Here is a 21,218-nt window from a genome sequence, read left to right as displayed (position 1 = left end):
TTAGAAAAAAGGAAGGGGGGAGAGGGAAAGGGGAAAAATACAGAAGCTCCTATTTCTGCCACTGGATGTCATATGCAGGTTAGCAGAAAAACAAGGGGCATTAAATCAAAAGTGTTCCACAAATGAGTTTATTCACCTCTGAAGTAAGTTCTGTAAGAACACAATGGAATTATTCTCAAGTATGTATCCCACACAGTATAGTCACTTTAGTTGACTATTAAAAAAAACAAAACAGTGCTTGCTTCGGCAGCACAAACTGGAACGATACGGAGAAGATTAGCATGGCCCCTGCACAAGGAAGACACGCAAATTCGTGAAGCATTCCACATTAAAAAAACAAAAACAAAACAAAACACACACACACACACACACACAGGCATTAAAAGAATCAAAGCTGTAAGTCACAAGTCAAGAAGGCTGTTTTGCTTCAAGTTACACCAGTGACTTATAGGGACTTTTGCTTCACAGTTTCCCCAAATGCAAAAAACAAAAACAAAAAAACTACAACAAAAACAACAACAAAAAACAGTGCTGAGAACAGCTCCATCAATCCATGTTATTTAAAGATAGTATAGTCACAATTTAAAGTAGTTTTGGCCTCAGAAGTTATCTAGTCAATTCCTTCATTTCGATTATAAAAACTAGCCCTATAGCTAGTCTATAGCAGAGACGGATTAGATATGACTTAGTTCTCCTGGCTAATACTACTCTCACTCCATCATTCTATGAAAGGATAATGAATAGCAGAATAAGGACAAATCAAGTTGACTACCACCTCTGGCAACATCATTTGTGTATACTTAATAAATTCAAATAGGAAGCTACAACACAAAGCATTCCCTGATACCTAAAAAACACACAAGTAATTCGGTATACACTGAAATCTTTATTAACAATTCCAAGAGGATGAAATTCCCCCAGAAGAAAAGTCACTGCAATCAAGATAATCCAAAATTCAAATAATTTCTTTAATGTCATTAAACCGAACATCTAGTTTATTTTTACCCAACCTTGATCTGAAACAGACTTCAGGAGGCTATCAAATAAAACATAGGTTAGCATAAATTAGGCCAGAAATAAAAGCATGAAAATAAAACAAGAACAAGGAGAACAAAATGAAGCCAAGAATGAGGCTTAAAAAAAGGTACAAGACCTACAAGCTTGGCTCTAAACTTCCAAAAGCCAACAGGACAATAGAAACCTAGTGAACAACACAAATTATAGCATCCAGGTAATAGATACAGACTTAAAAACTTAAGAAAAAAAATCAGTCTTGGTTGTGTATCTTTCTCCCTGAGATCCTTATAAAGAAAGCATTGTGTAATATAAAGATATACGTAATATATATAAAACAACATATATTTCAGTAGTCCTAATGAAACATTTTATGGGATTTTTTTTTTTAAAGATTTTATTTATTTATTTGAGAGAGAGAGAGACAGAGAGAGCACAAGCAGGGGGAGGGGCAGAGGGAGAGGGAAAAGCAGACTCCCCTCTGAGCAAGGAACCCATTGCAGGACTGGATCACCAGGACCCTGGAATCATGACCTGAGCCGAAGGCAGATGCTTAACCAACTGAGCCACCCAGGTGCCCCTATGAAGGATTCTTTTTATAATGACCACCAAGATAAGCCTATAATATTATACAGTTAAGAAAAAACAGGGCACCTGGGTGGCTCAGTTGGTTAAGCAACTGCCTTTGGCTCAGGTCATGATTCTGGAGTCCCGGGATCGAGTCCCACATCGGGCTCCCTGCTCAGCAGGGGGTCTGCTTGTCCCTCTGACCCTTCCCCTCTCATGCTCTGTCTCCCATTCTCTCTCTCAGATAAATAAATATCTTTGAAAAAAAAAATAAATAACAGTTAAGAAAAAATATATATATTTTTTTTTAGAAAAGAGAAGTTTATATAACTAATGTCCAGGTACCCAAAACACTACTATCTAAGAACACATTTAAGAGAATATCTGGGAAAAAAAAAAAAAAAATATTTTCTTAACAGCAAGTACTTACTATAGAAGTTTATAAGTACAAGGGCAAAGAAAATGAAAACCAAATTTAGCAAAAATGAGATTATCGGCCCAGGAATTCGTAACAAAATGGCAGAAGAAAACTCTTAAAGGGAAAAGAGAGGGAGTAGTATAAAGGAAAACTAAAGTGGAAAGGAGAGAATGTGCGCACGCACACACACACATGCACATACTCAACAATTATACTGTGTACACGAGATAACTAAATGCTCTTATTTCTATTTCTACAGTTAAGAATTAAAAATTAAGGTGACTGCTGAAACATATACCTTCCTTGCCAGTTCGTCCCTACATCAAGAAGATAATGTTTAAATTCCTGCTCCTTCCACAGTGATATTACTAAATAATGATACAGGTCAAACCCAGTATAGTGCAGAATTTCAAAAGTAATTAATGTACCAAGACAGGAAGATACATGAAACGTTTTAGGATGATTTTCCAAAAAGAGTTTAAAATAAAAAGGTGTAACAACAGTTTTAAGCTAAATAAAATCAGTTACCCAAAAAAATTAATCAAGAAAAAGGAAAGAACTTCTCTAAGATAACTCATCTGGAAATACAGAATTTACTAACTGTAAACTAAGTATAATATGATGATAAATATATAATTTGCCAAAAATTCAATAACATATAAAAGTCAATCATTCCACTACTGCTAGCATGTGCCTATGACTTACAATGGATCACACTGTTTTTCCTCTTGGAGGTAGGAAAGAAGAAAAAACACAAATAAATTCTTGGTGAAGGCTTGTTATTTTCACAGAACCATCCACTTGTAATTTAAGCACCATCATTTAAAAACAATTCATTTCAACAGCTTCCTCTGCTAAATATCTTCATCATGGCTGCCTAGACTAAATCTAGCCAATTTTATCTCTGGCAGGAGTACTTCAGCAAAGGAGTGAAATATTAAGCTACCTTAGGGAAAAAAGCTGAAATTCACCAGCTGGGTCAAGCTCCTGAACAGTGAACTAACTTCTTACTCTAGGACTCAAGAATTATAAATGTGGTTAGGAGATTTGGGAAGAACTATTAAATCACAAAGAAAAGGCTTCTCAGCGTCCAAACAACCACTTCCCCTGCCTCTTTTCTTCTTTGTTAATCAAAGTAATGCCTCCATTCTCACTGTCTGGCCAATTGCTGAAAACCTTTAATAAAATACTCAGAAGGTCAAAAACACCTGGCTAAATACCAGCCTTAGGAGTCAGTCTGGTGACCGTGCTCGACAAAAACTTTAAAGTACTTATGCTTTATTGGTGGTTTTAATTTAAATTTAATTATATCATAAGGAGAAGAAAGTATCTTCACTTCACAGTACTTGTAGTGCCCCAATTTCCTTACTTTAATATGATCCTATACTTGGAGATTCAACTTCTTAAAGCATTGCTTAGCTGATTTAATTTCAAGAGGATTCAAATGATTCCAAAGTTTCCTAAAGTGATCCCTTAGCTGTCCTTACACTTTACAACCTTCCAATCAAGAAACCATTACGTGATAAGAATGCTCAGAACTAAGTAGTGAGTGAAGGGACTAAGCCTAAGCAGTCTTTTCAAATCACTGGATTATTCCACAAAACAAGAAAAGTTCTCATTTAGGTATTTTGATTTCACTGAATTGGAACAGTTCCCCACATTACCAAAACTTAGAATATGTTTTCAAAACAAAGTATCCTGAAAACAGTAAACTTATAGATTCTAATTTTTCTCAAATACACAAAAGAAGTACATGAAATTTAAAACGGATCAACTACAGTATGTTTCATGAAATTACTCTTAAAACACAAAATATTTAACATTAACCAGGATTTTTTTAAAGCAGTGGCTTATGCAGTAAAGTCAGCAGGAAAATGCCACAAATATTTGCAAGCTGGGTTAAGTCACTAATCCATTTAAAGAAACATAACTACGTTACAGCAGTAGCAAGCCTCTGAAATAATATCTGCTTTAGATGTGAATATAGAAGTGGACTCTCGAGTACAGTAAGCTAACAACAACAACAAAAATGAACTAGGTCTACAAGGAAGAAATTGAGCAAAATTATCCAGACTTTTTCCCTTGAAATAGAAACATAAGCTAAAATTGAGAAAAAAGGAGATTTACTTATGCTTAAAAAAGGCATGGCTGGGGGCGCCTGGGTGTGGCTCAGTCGGTTAAGCGGCTGCCTTCGGCTCAGGTCACGATCCCAGGGTCCTGGGATCGAGCCCCATGTCAGGCTCCTTGCTCAGTGGAGAGCCTGCTTCTCCCTCTCCCTCTCCCTCTGCCTGCTGCTCCCCCTGCTTGTGCTGTCTATCTCTCCCTGTCAAATAGATAAAATCTTAAAAAAAAAAAAAGCATGGCTGTCTCAACAAAGTCTTCAGTGAAAACCTTAGTCACCTTTTTACTACAGGCAAGGAAAAACTAAATATTCCAACATAACCACCTATTTCACGCTACTTTAGCAATCTAACCTTTGTAACATTGCTGGCCCAAAAAGGGAAATGAAAGAGGATCTACTAGTCAACTCTCCTGACCTTCTTTTCCAACATCTCGTGCTTCCCTCTCTCCTAAGTCTAACACTTATATGTAGATAAATGTAGATTGGTTTATTTTTAAGAGATATACTATACTTCCTTGTTCATCTGTAAGGAGCCACTGGAGGAGGGAAGGACATGAGTAAAGCACCTCTGGATTCACCATGCCAATCTGGGGTGCCACGCAAAGCTTGTGTGTAGAATTTTCCTCCAAACAACAGATTTGGAAAAACCAGAAAAAATTTATCCCAAGTATGTCAATAAATTAAACTTAGCTGAGAAAAAAATAAAATTCAAATCTGATAAAGACGGGCTCTTAATTTAGGAAGTAAATCAAGTTGTGAAAGTGGACTGTACTTAGAGGCAACCTATAAAATACTCTGAAGCATTTTCTGATTCTTAGTCCTTAAAATGTAAGGAAATCTCAGCTGTTAAAAGTGAAAACTGGGGGGCGCCTGGGTGGCTCAGCTGGTTAAGCGATTGACTGCCTTCAGCTCAGGTCATGATCCTGGAGTCCCGGGATCGAGTCCCACATCGGGCTCCCTGCTCAGCGGGGGGTCTGCTTCTCCTTCTGACTGCTTCCCTCTCGTGCTCTCTCTCTTTCTCTCTCTCAAATAAATAAATAAATAAAATCTTTTAAAAAAAAAAAAAGTGAAAACTGGGTACACACTCTGCTGAAAGTTTAACTAAAAGCAACTACAGAGGCACCCGGCTGGCTCAGTCAGTAGCACATGCAATTCCTGAACCCTGGATAGTGAGTTCAAGCCCCGTGGTGGGGGTGGAGTTTACATTAAAAAAAAATAAAAATAATAAAAGCAACTATAAATTCCAGCGACATTAACAAAGACAACTAAACTTCTGTCCCCACTTAACTAGAAATAAGAGAATGTGAAGTCAAGCCAGAGACTTACAAAAAATATCCTACATACAGTTTCAAAAGAAATCTAACTTCATTCTGAAAGAAGTATATAGTTTTACAAATAGGATGTCTTCTGGGTTTTTTTCTTAATAAATAACATCTACAGCAACACAACACTATGCCAGAAATATCTTTCATTTCTTCACTAGCAAGTACATGCAACCACGTACCTAAAATTAGAAAAAAAACAAATGGAACATAGGCACCTATATACAAAGAATCCCATTCTCCCCATGATGGGAATTCACTAATTCTTTCTCCATTGCCCTAACATTTCTCAAAAGTGATATTAAGCATGGGTTTTACTCACAGGGGTACATGGCGTTGCTCAGGATCAGCTCTGGTCAGTTCCTCCTCTTCGATATCAGACTCTCCTCCTGAGCTACTGTCGGTGACGTCTGAATCAAATGCTCGTTCACTGCACCTCAAGTTGGCTATACCACTGGCTGTAAATCTCTCCAATTCTTCTGAAATCGAATTGCTTTTCAGGAAATTGCTAAGTCCCTCTGAAGTGGTGGTCTCACTGGCAGCTTTTCTCAATGCAGCTTCAGCCTTTCGAGTCAGCATCAACTGGCTCCGGGGCCTCAAGGATTCCAAGTTTGGCAGTTTGCTCAAAGTTTTCTCTAAAAATCCACCCAGTTGATGCTGTATATGCCTCTCCACCTGCTTGGCTTGCACGACCTGTAAGCGCTTCTGTAACCTGCGGGCACGGCTCTCAATATCGGCCTGCCTCCGTAGTAAAGCTGTTATCCTTGTGTCAGAATCTAAAGCACTGAAAAGAATGGAAGACAGGGGGGGCTTTTTATCCTCTAACTTGACACCCCCCAAGTTAGAACTGGAGTCTGTGCCAGGTGATAATCTACTGCTTCCTTGAAGTGCCGGCTGTTCCATGGAATTTACAGAAGATTTGTTTGCAGTGCTATTATTGCTAAATATAGTTGTGTGTTCTACATCAAGGCTTCTATGTGGAAGAGTGCAATTGGTCAAACCCCCCTTCAAGTCCCCAGATTCAGATGCCACCACTTCACCCCCCTGAAGAGAAGATGAAGTGAGAGCTCGTTTTCCTGCATTGAGGGGACTGGAATTGTCATGATCAGAATGTGTGGAACTTTTAGTCAATTTCTTAGCCAACCCATTTACAGGTGCTTGTGGCAGAGCTGTCTGACCACTCGTATTCATGGTTCTAAGATTTTCTAAGGAAAACTCCAAAACTGGCTGTCTCCCCAACAGCTCAGCTCGGAGTTCATAGGACTGAGATAAGAGAGGATGAGATTTAAGGACCGTCTGCTTGCTGAAGACACCTTGCAATTTCAACGACTCCTTTGAGGGCACAGATGTTACATCGGAGCAGAGATAAGATGCTACCAGTGGTTGCAGCTTTCCCAACTCTTCCTTGGTAGGATTATTTCGGAAGTCTAGACTGGGATCCTCTGCAGCAATGGCTTTTCTTTTGGTTCCGTTGGCAGAAATAAGGATGTTGGCGTTGCCGTTATTTTCGGCACTGCCAGGGGACAAAGTGGAGGATGGGGGAGCCAGTTTGAACCGGATATGGTGTGCTTCAGCTGCTGCGTCAGTGAGAGCGGGCGCCATCGCAGCCATTCAGCACAGAGAGACAGGAAGTCCAGCCTCTCCCGGTGCCGAGGCCAGCTCCACGGCCCCTTACTGCCTCCCCAGAGAACAGACTAAAAGAGAAAAAAGAAAAGGAAGTTAGAAATATATGCACATTAGAAAACAACTCACATGCTTTTAATACAAACACTGCTTGAGGCTATAATCCAAACTCTGCCTCCAGAAAGAAAAACACTAAGACTATTCTGGAAATCTGGATACTCAAAAAAGGGGGGTGGGGGGGGTGACAATCCTTGCACAAAGAAAGAAGTCCACCCTTCTTTTTTGTCACTTGTTACCACAGACTGAAAATAGCCAAAACAGAAGTTCCGTTCTGAAAGAATCAGATTGTTAAAGTTAAATCATCTGCCTAAAAAAAAAAAAAAAACCACTAAAAACTTCTTGAAATTAGTGGATTTAAAGCAAATGTATTGGGATGCCTGGGTGCCTCAGTCAGTTGAGCATCTGACTCTTGATTTCAGCTCAGGTCATGATCACAGGGTCACGAGATCAAGCCCCACATCCTCCTCTTCTCTCCCTCTCCCTCTGCCCCTACCCCTGTTCGGGGCGCGCTCTCTCTCTCTCTCTAAAATAAATAAATCTTTAAAAATAAAACAAAGCAAATGTATCAAACCAAACGCTTAGCAATTAAACAGAAAAGAATTAGTAAGACACGCCCCATTCCTACCAAAAAGCTTGTATGCTGAACAGGTCTGTGCATTTCTCTTGCCAGAAAATCCAGTGCACATCAGCTTCTCACTTCTCTGACAGCTCACATCACCAACTTAACTGTATCACACCTGCTTTTTCTGCTTCATCCAGTTTCTCTTCTTTCACTGTCCTCAATACAGCCCACCTCTGAAACTGCCCAACACATTTCTTTTCCTTTACCCCAAAACTCTTTAAGTTTATTTAATTAATCTCTACATCCAATGTGAGGCTCAAACTCATGACCCCAAGATCAAGAGTCGTATGCTCCTCCAACTGAGCCAGCCAGGCACCCCCTTTACCCGAAAACTTCTTGAAAGAATAATATAAATAGCTGCTTCTGCACTCTTCACTCATAATCTGGCTTCTAATCCTACTGCTCTGGCAAAGGGCACTAGTAATCTCATTATCAAATCCAATGGTCAAGTCTCAGTCCCCATTCTATGGGACTTCTATGAAGCATTAGGTAGTGCTGACCACCTCATTCTTCTTGAAATGCTCCTTTCCCGATGTCCTTGACACCAAGGTCCCTTCTGCCCTCTTCTCTCTCAACTCACTTCCTTGGTAATAACCACCTAGTATAGTGAGGCCTCCTAACACTCAGAAAAACTTGCTGAGCTTCACTAATTGACACTCCCACCCCCACGATCCTCAAGCTCCCTAAAACTCAAAACTCTCTTCTTCCAATACATTCTTCACCCTGTTTTATTATCTCAGTTAATGGCATTGCTTGCATTTAGTAGCCCAAGCTAAAAACCTTGGTCATTTGCCTCTTCTACATCACATTGGATTTATTTGGTCAGACAGCAAAAGGAAACTTATATAAAGAGCTAAGCCAATTATTTTTTAAATTGTTTTTAAATTCCATTGTAGTTAACACAGTGTTTAGTTTCAGATGTACAATACAGTGATTCAGCAATTCCATACATCACTAAATGCTCATCAGAAGTGCCCTCCTTAATCCCTATCAACTATTTACCCATCCCCCCACCCACCTCCCACCTGATAACCATCAACTTGTTCTTTATAATTAGGAGTGTTTCGGGGCGCCTGGGTGGCTCAGTTGGTTAAGCGACTGCCTTCAGCTCAGGTCATGATCCTGGAGTCCCTGGATCGAGTCCCGCATCGGGCTCCCTGCTCGGCAGGGAGCCTGCTTCTCCCTCTGACCCTCCCCCCTCTCATGTGCTCTCTCTCTCTCATTCTCTCTGTCTCAAATAAATAAATAAAATCTTTAAAATATATATATATAATTAGGAGTGTTTCTTGATTTGTCTCTTATTTGTTCCCCTTTGCTTAATTTGTCTTGTTTCTTAAATTCCACAGATGAGTGAAATCATATGGTATTTGTCTTTCTCTGATGGACTTATTTCGCTTAGGCATTATACTCCCTAGCTCTTACCCATGTTGTTGCAAATGGCAAGATTTCATTCATTTTTGTGGCTGAATAATATTCTATTGTATATATATATATACTACATATATGAATGGACCTGACCCATTCATCAGTCAATGAACACCTGGGCTGCTTCCGTATCTCGGCTATTGCAAATAATGCTGCTATAAACATAGGGGCTAAGCCAGTTATTCTTAAAGCATGGCCTACAAACTTAGGAGTCGAATTTCAGGGGTCCACAAGACCAAAGCTATTTTCATATTAATACTAAACTTTATTTGTCTCTTCTCACTGCATGGAAGTTTACACTGAGGGTGCAAAAACAAGGCTGAGCAAAACTGCAGGTACATTCACATAAATCAAGGCAGAGGCAACGAAATGTACTAACAGTCACTGGTCATTGTATGCTCTACTCATTGACAGTTTAAAAAAAAAAGTCCATTCCTTCTAACAATGTCTTTGATGAAATTATAAATCTTATTAAATCTCCAATCTTGAGTATGTACTTTTTTGAGTATACATTTTTAAATACTGTGTGATAAAAGGAAAAGTACACATAAAGCAACTTCTGCTTCTTTAAGAAGTCTGAGAAAAAGCATTATAGAATTGATTTGCAAGCTGAACTGGAAGCATTTTTCGCAGGACATTATTTTTACTTGGCAGAACAACTGACAAACTATGGTTATTCAGACTTGAGTAGTTAGGTATTTTCTCAAAAATGAACAAAGTGAACCCATCATTTCAAGGAAAACCACTAATGTTTGTTGCCAATGATAAAATCTGAGTTTTCAAGCAAAAATAAGTATTTTGAAAACTTGTGTCCACCACGAGCTCGAAAATTTTCCCAATACTTAAAAAACTTGTTTCCGATTAAATAGATTCCTTCTAATATCAATGAATGTGAAATTTTTGATACCATATGTGTCAACATCTGGAAGATCTGCATAACTCAGTGAATGACCAAATGACCAATGTATGTTGGAAACTGATGCATGGGTAAAAGCAAATGCAAGACAGACCAATGGATTTTATCTAACAGAATACAAAAAATTCACTGACTTAGTTTTTGCTTCCACAGTGCAACTAACCTTTATGAAACTACTACTTGTCAACTATGTGTGTAAGTGTCAAAGAATACCCAGATTTATCTAAAAAGGCTATTATACTATTCCTCTATTTTCCAACTACCTATCTGTGTGAGGCCAGATCTTCTTTATACGCTTTAACCAAAACAACCTGTCACAACAGAATGTATGCTGAAGCAGATATGAGAACCTGTTTTCTACGAAGCCAGACATTAAAGAGTTTTGCAAAAACATAAAACAATACCATTCACTAAACCTTTCTGCTCTGGTAAAAAGTTATTTTTCATAATACGTAATGGGTTTTGTCATTTTAAAATGAATTAGTAAATAATTATTTTTAAAATTTCTCAAAGTTTCTAATACAGCAACTATTGATAACCCAAGGAAATTCTTTGTGGTTCTCAACATTTTTTTTTTTTTTTTAAGATTTTATTTATTTATTTGACAGAGAGAGAGACAGCGAGAGCAGGAACACAAGCAGGGGGAGTGGAAGAGGGAGAAGCAGGCTTCCTGCCGAGCAGGGAGCCCGATGCGGGACTCAATCCCAGGACCCTGGGATCTTGACCTGAGCCGAAGGCAGACGCTTAACAACTGAGCCACCCAGGCGCCCATGGTTCTCAACATTTTTGAAGAGTAAAAAAGGGCCTTGAAACCAAAAAATTTGTGTATCACTGAACTAACGCAACCTCCTCCCCAGTCAAAAAAAAAAAAAAGGGCAACTTCCAATTTGGTCAAACATTTTTATCTCTAGATCAATACCAACACAGGAAAACAGGCCCTACAGGAATACACTAAGATTCTTTAAAGTATGACAATTCAAATTACTAATATTGAAATATTTAAGCAAATGACTGAGAAAACCATCCTTACAAATACCAGTACACTTAAAAGTCAAATTTGTCTATTGCTCTATATAATTTGCCAGAAGTTTCTTGTTCTAAGACTGTAGTTTAATAAACGTCCTATGAAATAACTAAGATCTTCTGGGGCTTACGGAGCTTTATCCTTATGGACTTTTTGGGCATATGGCATTCAATGTGTCACAAACTGTTCTATGTCCACTTTCCCTATTTGATTTTAAATTTAATAATAATTCCTAATATAGTATAAACAGTTGTGCTACAGACCAAATGTCAAATGAACCAATGTTCACATTATTTGTTCAAAATACATTGAGTTAGTTTTATAACATGCAAAGGATTTTCTCCCAGGGGCGCCTGGGTGGCTCAGTCATTAAGCGTCTGCCTTCGGCTCAGGTCACGATCCCAGGGTCCTGGGCTCAAGCCCCCCATCGGGCTCCCTGCTCGGCAGGAAGCCTGCTTCTCCCTCTCCCACTCCTCCTGCTTGTGTTCCTGCTCTCACTATCTCTCTCTGTCAAAGAAAAAATCTTAAAAAAAAAAAAATTTTTTTAAAAAAAAGGATTTTCTCCCATAAACAAAAATCACTATCAGGTCTTTCCCATCAAGAATGTCTCCTCTTCTGAACTGACATCAATACATAGTTGATAATAGCAATGAAGAAAGGCGCATTATCAGTATAAGATGAGCAATACAACATGTGAGAAGAGTAGCTGTGAGAAGTTGTAGTCTACTAACCCAGAGGTCTGCAGTAAGTCTCAGCCATGGCAGGGAACACCCCCGCCCCCCCCCATGGGGACCCAGGCAAGGACACAGATGTTACATAGCTTACACAAAACTTACTCAGGAAAACCCAGGCTCACCCAGCACACATAAAATGGGTCATAATTAACATCACACCACAGAAGGTACTTAAGCAGTTGGTTTAGAATTATACAATTCCTTAAAGTTCACAACTTAAAAATCTTCTGGCTCAAATCCCAACTTTTTCAAGATTTCTCTGGCCCTCTGAAAGTACATCTGTGAACTTGACATTAATCACGTACATCTCAAAGGCAACAGTTTATTTTGTTTACACACGTTCTCCTTGGTCTCAGTATCCCCACAGGATGCACACTGCCAAGAGTAGTTACTAAAACAATCACCTAAATAAGTAGGGAGGGTGAAAGGAGAGAAGGGGAAAGGCAACCTCTTCAGAAGGTATTCCATTCCTAACTCCTAAATCTTTATTTCTGTATCAAAACAATACTGTTAAAAAAAAAAACTGAAATCTTCATCCTTTCCCTTTATTGACTTAAAATACTATGCTGAGATTCAATGTTACCCCCAAAGACACTCACTCTGTAAGTATGGGGAACAGGTCTGGCTTCACATTCTGGCTCTACCCTCATTTAAATTATTTATGTTGTTCCTCAATTTCCTCATCTGCAAATGACAGAGCCTACCACAAAAGGCTGCTTGATGATTAAATAAAATACTTACAATTACTTAGCCTAGTGCCTGATACAAACACCCATTATTTGCACTATTATTATAACCTATAGACAAAAAGCAAATATAAAAGGAATAAATTTCAGTAAGACTTCTTAATGCACAGGAAAAATATAAAGCAAATAGTTCCCTAAAACATCACTGTACTTGAGGACCCATGCCCATAAAAATGGACATGGTAAATCTAGTTAGCACTCAATATTAGCTGTAACTGCTATAAACTACCAAAGCTTAGAACTTTTCTTTAATTTTTGCTATATGTTTAGATTTACTCTTTTGTGTGTGGGGGTAAAGAGCACAAGTGAGGGGTGGAGGGGCAGAGGGAGAGAATCCTAAGCAGGCTCCATGCCCAGCATAAAGCCCAATGCGGGGCTTGATTTCACAACCCTGAGATCATGAGCCAAAATCAAGACTGCAACGCCTAACCAACTGAGCCACCTTGGCACCCCTAGATTTACTTTTAATACTTCATGATGTTGCTTACAATAAAAAGAAAGCAAACCAAATGCCCAACAACTTGTTTAAAGTATGCAACAGCCATACAACGGAATACCATGCAACCATAAATAATAACAATGTAGAACTACATTTACTGACTTGAAAAAGTGCTTGCTCCACTGTTAAATGAAAAAAACAGAAAGGTGTTACAAAAAACAAAACTCATACTATGGGCTCATTTTTGTCTAAAAAAAAGTAGGTGGTTAAGATTCTTTTGTCTTTTGTTTTCTAGCATATATATTGTCTCCACCATAAACATCTATTACTTGCATAATAAAAGGAAAAGAAGCAAAAAGAAAATAATGCAAATTCTTAACCAAAAAATCTGAGTAAGGCAAAATGTCAAGGTAACTTTCATAAATTTAACATACTGAGCAAAATGTTCATTAAAGCAATGATTCCCATCCCACTTGAATCCCAACAGCTTCACTCTTAAATTTAAAGCAGAGAAAGACTCTCAAGCAGTTTTACAAAAACAGAACTTATGATAAATAACCTTTCTCCAAAGAATACAAAGCATTAAAAGCTGTAATTAACTTATTAATCCTCATAACAACCTGGGCAGGTTTCAGGATGGGATTATAACTTCCAATTTACTAGTGGGGACAGATAATATTAAGTTGTACCGTACGTTCAAAATAAAGAAACCTAAAATATCCCAATTTTTAGTTCATTTAATAAACCACAATCTGACACATGCTGTCACTGACATTAATTAAGATCCTGCAGTAAGTTTGAAGAAACTCAAAAAGAGGGCTATAAAAGATTGAGCTAGGTATTAATGGTTCTCCTCCCAGTTCCAAGGAAGCATTTTGGGGACTGGAAGATGTCAGATGGGTTCAGCAGGCAAACACATTTGGGGAAAACTGTCCTGACGGAGATTCACAATGCATTTCATCAGACTGAATACTTAAATGTTTGCCTTTACCAAACCAAATGAACATTCTTTTTTCCCATTACACCTATTAGTATCTTGCAGAACACTGTTCTGAAGGATACAAGTTGGGATAAAGTTCAATTATGTGACCTTCAGGGTCTCTTCCTATGCTTATGATTCTATTAGTCTAAACTGAAATACAGGTTCAAGGAAAAACTTCCACCTAACACAAGCAGCACTTGGGAGGCAAAAATATACCCCTAGGGCAGTTTCTCAACGCTAGCACTACTGCCATCCTGTGCCAAATAATTTTTTTGTGGTGGGGAGGGGCCTCTCCTTTAGCAGCATCCCTGGCTCCACCCACTAGATGCCAGTAGCACCCTTCTACCAGTAATGACAACCAAAATCACCTCCAGACACGTCACATGTCCCCTAGGGGGCAAAATCACATGTTCCAATAGAAAACCACTGCCTAGATACAGACTTTATACATACATATATTTTTTTTAACTGTTGTCCGCATAAATGTTTTCTTTGCAGAAAGCAAAACATATCTAGCTGCTTCAAATACTCCACATCTACAAATGAAAACCTTGTCTTATTCCTTTAGAGTTCCCAAGACAGGACTCCAGGTATACAAGAACAATCTGGCAGCATCCACCTTGCAAAAATGTTGATAAGCTGCAGAGACCCAAGGAGAGGGGTATGGCCACTGGGCTGGCCAACAAACCACACTTTCACTGGAAACAGAAGCACAAATCAGATGCGGAAGAAAAGTCTGCCCATAATGTGGCTTCTATTAGTCTCTTCCCCACCATTACCTCATTACTCTGCACTAAGTAAAGAAATAGGAGCAGGAAGGATGGTTAGGGAAGTGTCCATGAGGTTGTCAAAATTTCAACTGAAACTTGAAAATTAGCTAAAATATCATCACGTAAAAGGCTATAGCAAGAGAATGGTAACGTGGCATTCTTGTGAAAGGAAATGGCATGGGAAAAGGCAAGGCTGTGGGAAAACATAGGACATCCTGGAGGCTAAAAGAAATGATCAATTTACTTGAAATATAAAGCATATTTTAACGGAGGAAACAGTACAGAAAAAAGTGGAAAGGCAGTCTAAAGCCAGATCATTAATGGACAACCTTGAATAGCCACCCTTAACTCACACTTAAAGGCAGCAGAATGTCATTAAAGGTTTTTCAAATAGGAAGTGACACACCAGAACTGTGCTTTAGAGACCAGGTGGACAGGATGGATTAAAAGAAAGTAAAAAGGCAAAGAGCACTGATGAAGCTACAGCAGTAACCCAGACAGGGTGCAGCCAGGAGCACAACTAAGGTGGTCACCACAGCAGAATCAGCAAAGTTTCCCCTCCAAGCTTAAACACAGAAGTTGGAAGGGGCTAAAGTTTGCAGAAGGGCCAAATAAACGACACAAACAAAATGTGAAGGCTCTTAAAGACAGAAGACTCTCTTTCCTTCATAACTTCATCTCCTTCATGATGAAATCCTTCCATTTATTTCTCATAAGGCTATTCGGGTGGTATATCCTTTCTATTCCTAACGTTATCAACCCAAACCCAGTCTGGGGCCTCATTAACTCAAACCTAAATTATGCTAATGACTTCTTGACAGCCTTGGTCCTTCAATCTGGTCCGTACCTTTTTATTACCTCACTTCTCCAACTCTGGAATAGCTCCTCGTGCATTTCTCAGAAGTCCAAATTCTCCAAGATGAAATTTAACACAGTATCACAGCAAATGGATCAGGTGTAGTGGACCTAGAACTCCCCCAGATTCCCAACTCCATAAACTCTGCAGCTTCTACCTGGAAGACCCTTCTAACTTTTAGGCTCAAAATTTAATACTTCAATACATGGCATTTCCACAAAAACTTTTCCAGACTGTTCAGATTCACATCTCTCTCTTCCTGCTTAAATTGTACGATGCACTTATAAAGTCAACATCACTCGGGCGCCTGGGTGGCTCAGATGGTTAAGCGTCTGCCTTCGGCTCAGGTCATAATCCCAGAGTCCTGGCATCGAGTCCCACGCATCGGGCTCCCTGCTCCACGGGAAGCCTGCTTCTCCCTCTGCCTCTCTGTCTCTCTCTCTGTCTCTCATGAATAAATAAATAAAATCTTAAAAAAAAAAAAAAAGGGGGGCGCCTGGGTGGCTCAGTTGGTTAAGCGACTGCCTTCGGCTCAGGTCATGATCCTGGAGTCCCAGGATCGAGTCCCGCATTGGGCTCCCGGCTCGGCAGGGAGTCTGCTTCTCCCTCTGACCCTCCTCCCTCTCATGCTCTCTCTCATTCTCTCTCTCTCAAATAAATAAATAAGATCTTTAAAAAAAAAAAAAGTCAACATCACTCAATTCAAACTATCTGAATGTTCCCCAATTGTCAATTTATGAATTCTAGTTCCACGATGGCGAAGTTCCTTAGCATCCTTCTTAACCATGCTAACTTTATCTAAAGCTTGGAACACAGTAAGCACTGTGGGTACTTAGTGACTGGGCTAGAGCAGTCAAAAGACAACATTTTGCTACCCAGAGAAAGATGAGGAAATTCTAATGAAGAAACTAACACACTCGAAATAATGGGAAAGGATTTGAGAGATAATGCACGAAGACCTCGTATGAACCAAGTGGTACATGTACAGCTTCTCAAGAAGAGAAAGAGAGGAAGAATGCAGCTATCTGTAGTGATCTCTGATAAAGTACTGAAAGCTACATAATGGGACACACTGCAAAGTATTTCTTTTACGTGGAAACAAATGTTTTGTTATGGAATACAACAGAGAATAGGAGGCAAACTTTTTATTATAAAATGAACTAATGGGGACTGTACCCACCCTAGTCCCTGATATGTTCCCATGCCAACAGGGCTTCTTATAACTGAATACGGTTTTGGTTTATAATTACTAAGGGAAACACAGCTCTGACGGGAGGATAGGTTATTATTACGACTGCTGTTCACTAACATTAACTAACCTTTTACTATGTCACTGTACTGTTTTATACATATGCTCTCATTTAATCCTCACAACATTAAAAAGCAAGTACTCTTACTCTCGTTTTATAGATGAGGAACCTTGATGCTCAAAAGTTAAGTAATGTGCCCAAGATCAAACAACTACTAAGCTGCAGAAGGAGGATTCCAATTCAAACCTCTAGATCTAAAACCCATGCTTTTAACTACTACCCTAAGTAGCTGAAGGCTAGATTTAAACTGGAAGAGCCTTAATTGCTACACAGTAGACTTGGAATTTTAGTCTTTAGACGAAAGTCAGTGAGGGAACACCAACTGATGATCTCCAATAAACATTTTATGAAAATGCCTACAACATTCAAATCACCACACTAAGTGCCTACAAGAATGAAAAGGACCACTCAAGACAGACACTACTGTGTGATCAGGGAATCCCAGGGAACCACATTAAGGGGCCCTCACACAAGCCGAATCAGTAGGGTCATAAAAGCCTTCCCAAAGGAGGCAGTATCTTAGTTGAAACCTAAAGAGTAAGTAGGGAGGGCCCAGCATCACTCATAACAGCTACTTCAAGAATCCCATATCCAAACCCATTCCCTGCCCCCAACACCAAATCCAAAACCAATTCCTGTCACTCAACATTCCCCATGTGAGTGAATACTGATCCCAACTACTGATTTACCAGCTATCATAGATAACTCATTTAAGCACATACTAATGCCACATACAAATAATAAAAAGACTATAGAAGCAGTTTCATTAATGACAAAAATAAGAGAATAGAAAGTAGGTGCAAAGGTAAAACCAGATGATAAATACTGTGCTTTGCGTGAAGGGGTCAAGGAAGGGTTCCAGAAAGAGAGGACATTCTGACTGAATTTTGAAGCCTGAGTAGGGAGGGTTCAATAGGTAGAATGATAGGCACATTCATTCCATCCTAATGCCACTGCCTCAGTTCACAGCCTCATTATGTACTACAGTAAATTCAGGCAGTAATAATCTCCCAACTGTTCTTTCTTCCTGTCTCAGCAAGCCTTCAATCTAGCGTCCACTACCAAAATGATTATTAGAAAGGAAGGAGAAAGAGACATAAATCTGACCATGCTGTGATCCTCTTAAAAATCTTTCAGTGACTCTAGGGTAAGGATAAACTCCCTACACAGCATATATCTGGCCCCTTTTTACACTCAGCTTCATCTCCAACCTGTCCCCACTCCAGCCACCTGAATCTTATTTATAGCTCCAGGCTCTTTCCATGCCCTTGCACCTTTGCCCGCACTACTCTTTCTTTTCAAGGTTCACTTCCAAGATCACATGCTCTTTCAAGTATTCCCCATTCATTACAGGTTGAGTTAGGGGTCCTTCCCTCTCTAGGGTCTTATCTGCACTCTCATGACACCCTGGGCAACAGCTCATAATGTAATATAAACTCCCAATCTTATCTGTCCCCTCCTTCCCTAGACTGTACACTTCTCTTTAAAAAAAAAAAAAAAAAAGAGGGGGAGGGTTATGGCTTGTTTTATCTCTATCCCCTACATGTAGCACTGTGCCTGGCAGAAAGAAGACCAATACACGTTAGGTAACCTGAGCACTGTATGTTGAATGCATCAGATGGGGATCCATTATGAAGTTAATAGAATGTCTGATCATAAAGATAACAACCTAACGAGAAGCAGGCATCAAGTGAATCTAGGACAGACTTCATCTACCTCAGGTTCCAGTCATTTACAATGCCAAGCACCTGCACTCAGACTGGCAAACTTTTTAAATGTACTTTTTAAACTATTAAATTTGGTTACATAAGCCTTTTGAAAGCAGTATCTACCAAAAATTTTAATGCAACTACCCAAGCATTTACCTAGTAACTGCACTTCTAGGAACCTATCCAACAGAAAATACTCTCATAGGTAAAGAAATATGCATAATTCTTTCACTGAAAATTTTAACACAAGGAAAAAAACTGAACTTAAAAGACACCCTAGAATACTATGCAGTTATTTAAAAGAGAACTACATAATTTAATTTGAAAAACCTCTATGATATACAGCTACATTAAAAAAGCCACATAACAAGTATAATCCCATTTGTGTTTAAAAACATATAAACAGAAAACTGTTTCGAAAAATGACTATGTATCAAAGTATTTATTGGAGTTTATCCTATTTCTACCCTATCATCTGAATTCGAATTTCCTACCAATCTAGCTCACAAAAGAAAGAAAAATGTATTTTTATCTCATTTCTTTCTAACAAACTCTAGTAATACGAGTGTTTCTGAACAATCCTAAAACCAGACACTGCTTGAAGGGTCCAAGCAATTCAAAAACTTACCTTATCCCTTAAGAGTTTTGAATTAATGATAAAAAAAAAAAAATTAACTTTTCCAATGCCAGGAAAAAAGTTAATACTAACATCCTCCTTTTATTCACTTGGGAGGCCAAAGGGAAAACTAAGAGGTAAGCAGTAAATCAGTAACTGAAAAACAGCAGTCCAGTTTTTTTGATATATGCTTGAGGTCTTCAAACATCCTCAGTTCTCCATGGTAATGTATGAACAGTTTAATCAAACTTCCCTGACATTTCAACTTAATCAACTAGTATTTCTACAAAGCCTCTCTACTAGCAAACATCAGAAACTAAACTAATTAGCTTTCACCTCTATCCCTTCACACCCTCTGGGGGAGGTGCTAATAAGCAGTTACAAAGGCCAAATAGCAAATAGCAAGAGAAAGCATACATATCAGTTTTTAGCAATTTTTGGTCTAACATCCTAACAACAAAATTGTTATTCACCTTTTTTATTCCTCAACATTTGCCCTCCAACTGAATTTAACCAGGTCTGACCTTAAGCTGCTCCTTTCTTAAAAAGAATTTAAAAGGTGAGGGGCTCCATTAAGTTTGATACTACTCAACTTTTTCCAAACAAGGGAAGAATATGCTGTATTTAAAATTCAGAAGGAGATCTCATTTGGGATTCCTGTTCAAGTAACAAGAACCAGAGTTTTTGATAACATTTAGATAAAACTGCGCTGAATTTACCTCCACCTTATTACATTTCCTGACTCCCAAAAGCTTGGGGTGGCAACTGTAATTCTAAAAAAATTAGAACTAGAGAAAAAAGGCAAGTTTACAATCAACAACAATAAAATGTATAGCTAAATAATTCTCAGCTAAATAACTCCCTAGGGGGTCGGGCATTCAAATGTTAAAATTTTATGGAGCTAGCTTAATATCTTGGAAAAGCAAGGCTTGCAGAAGGTAACATTCATTAAACAGCTACTATCTGCCAGACACTGCAACCCAACAACAACAACAAAAAAACAAGAATTTAAAACGTCTCCACGCTGAAGGCCTCCCGGCATAAAAAAGTTTAAAATCCTCATATATGCTCTTTAAGTTTCTCGTTCAGACTAGGCAAGCTTATTTTTCATTCATGAATTGTCAGTTGTGCTCTCTACACTGAAGCTGGTTTCCTCGTACTCTGCATTTTTAGCTTTACCTTTATTCTATCAAAGACATGTAAAAGGTTAACACACGTAAAAAGTACCTATTTCAGTTCTTTTTGGAAAATCACATCAACTGGCTTATTTTCTTCTATACATTTTACCCTACATTGTAAAAGACAAGCACATGGCATAATGTAGGAACAAATGATAACTGAACTAATAACTAAGAGAGACCCTTCCACACATCTTTTTCCTATGACCCACAAACTGCAAGTGACACCCAAGGATACCACTTACTTTCTACCCCTTCTTGTGGCCTTCAAAATTGAGTTGGTGACCTCTGGTACAGTGGGATATTTGTCTTTTCTAATTCATACTGTCTTTTTGATCTCACATTCCAGGGAGTAGGAAGTACTGATGAAAGAGTTTTATTTTGTGTTATGAATTATTGCACTCAGGCAGGAGTATTTTTGCACAACTTTTAGTATGCCCAGAGGCTAATAAGCATTTATTAGCATAGAAACTATAATTCAAACATACATCTTCAGAATCAACATGAAGACTCAAAAACTAGTCTGAATTTAGATTTCCAGAAAGTATTTAAAGTCCTATTTTAGGAAAAGGACATGGTCCAAGTACTCATTGCACTGACACAGTAGGCAAGCCAGGTGTTTAGGCCATTTTATTAGAGACACCTGCACTGTACTCTTTCATAAAGTGATCAAGTAAAACGGGACCAAAGTTAAAATATGCTTCCTGAGACAGAACAGTTTAACCAATCAAGCCAGAAACTTAATCTAAAAGAGAGAAAGAGGGT

At 38.7% G+C, this 21,218-nt stretch overlaps 1 protein-coding gene and 1 pseudogene across 6 annotated transcripts in view; one reads left to right on the top strand and one right to left on the bottom strand.

Annotated features, from left to right (window-relative positions):
- Positions 1–21,218, bottom strand: part of KANSL1 (KAT8 regulatory NSL complex subunit 1) — a 183,629-nt gene that overhangs the window by 129,650 nt on the left and 32,761 nt on the right. For all 6 annotated transcript variants that reach the window (XM_006734338.2, XM_031029261.2, XM_081804776.1 and 3 more), the window contains one exon: positions 5,766–7,137. In XM_006734338.2, coding sequence (XP_006734401.1) covers positions 5,766–7,054 — 1,289 coding nt within the window. In that variant the 5' untranslated portion in view covers positions 7,055–7,137. The remainder of the gene's footprint in view (positions 1–5,765; positions 7,138–21,218) is intronic.
- On the top strand, positions 235–333 carry LOC115941297 (U6 spliceosomal RNA; annotated as a pseudogene).

Source organism: Leptonychotes weddellii, chromosome 15, assembly GCF_054177405.1.
Source record: "Leptonychotes weddellii isolate Sample4059 chromosome 15, ASM5417740v2, whole genome shotgun sequence".
NCBI lineage: Eukaryota > Metazoa > Chordata > Mammalia > Carnivora > Phocidae > Leptonychotes > Leptonychotes weddellii.
This window is presented reverse-complemented; position numbering and strand designations above follow the sequence as displayed.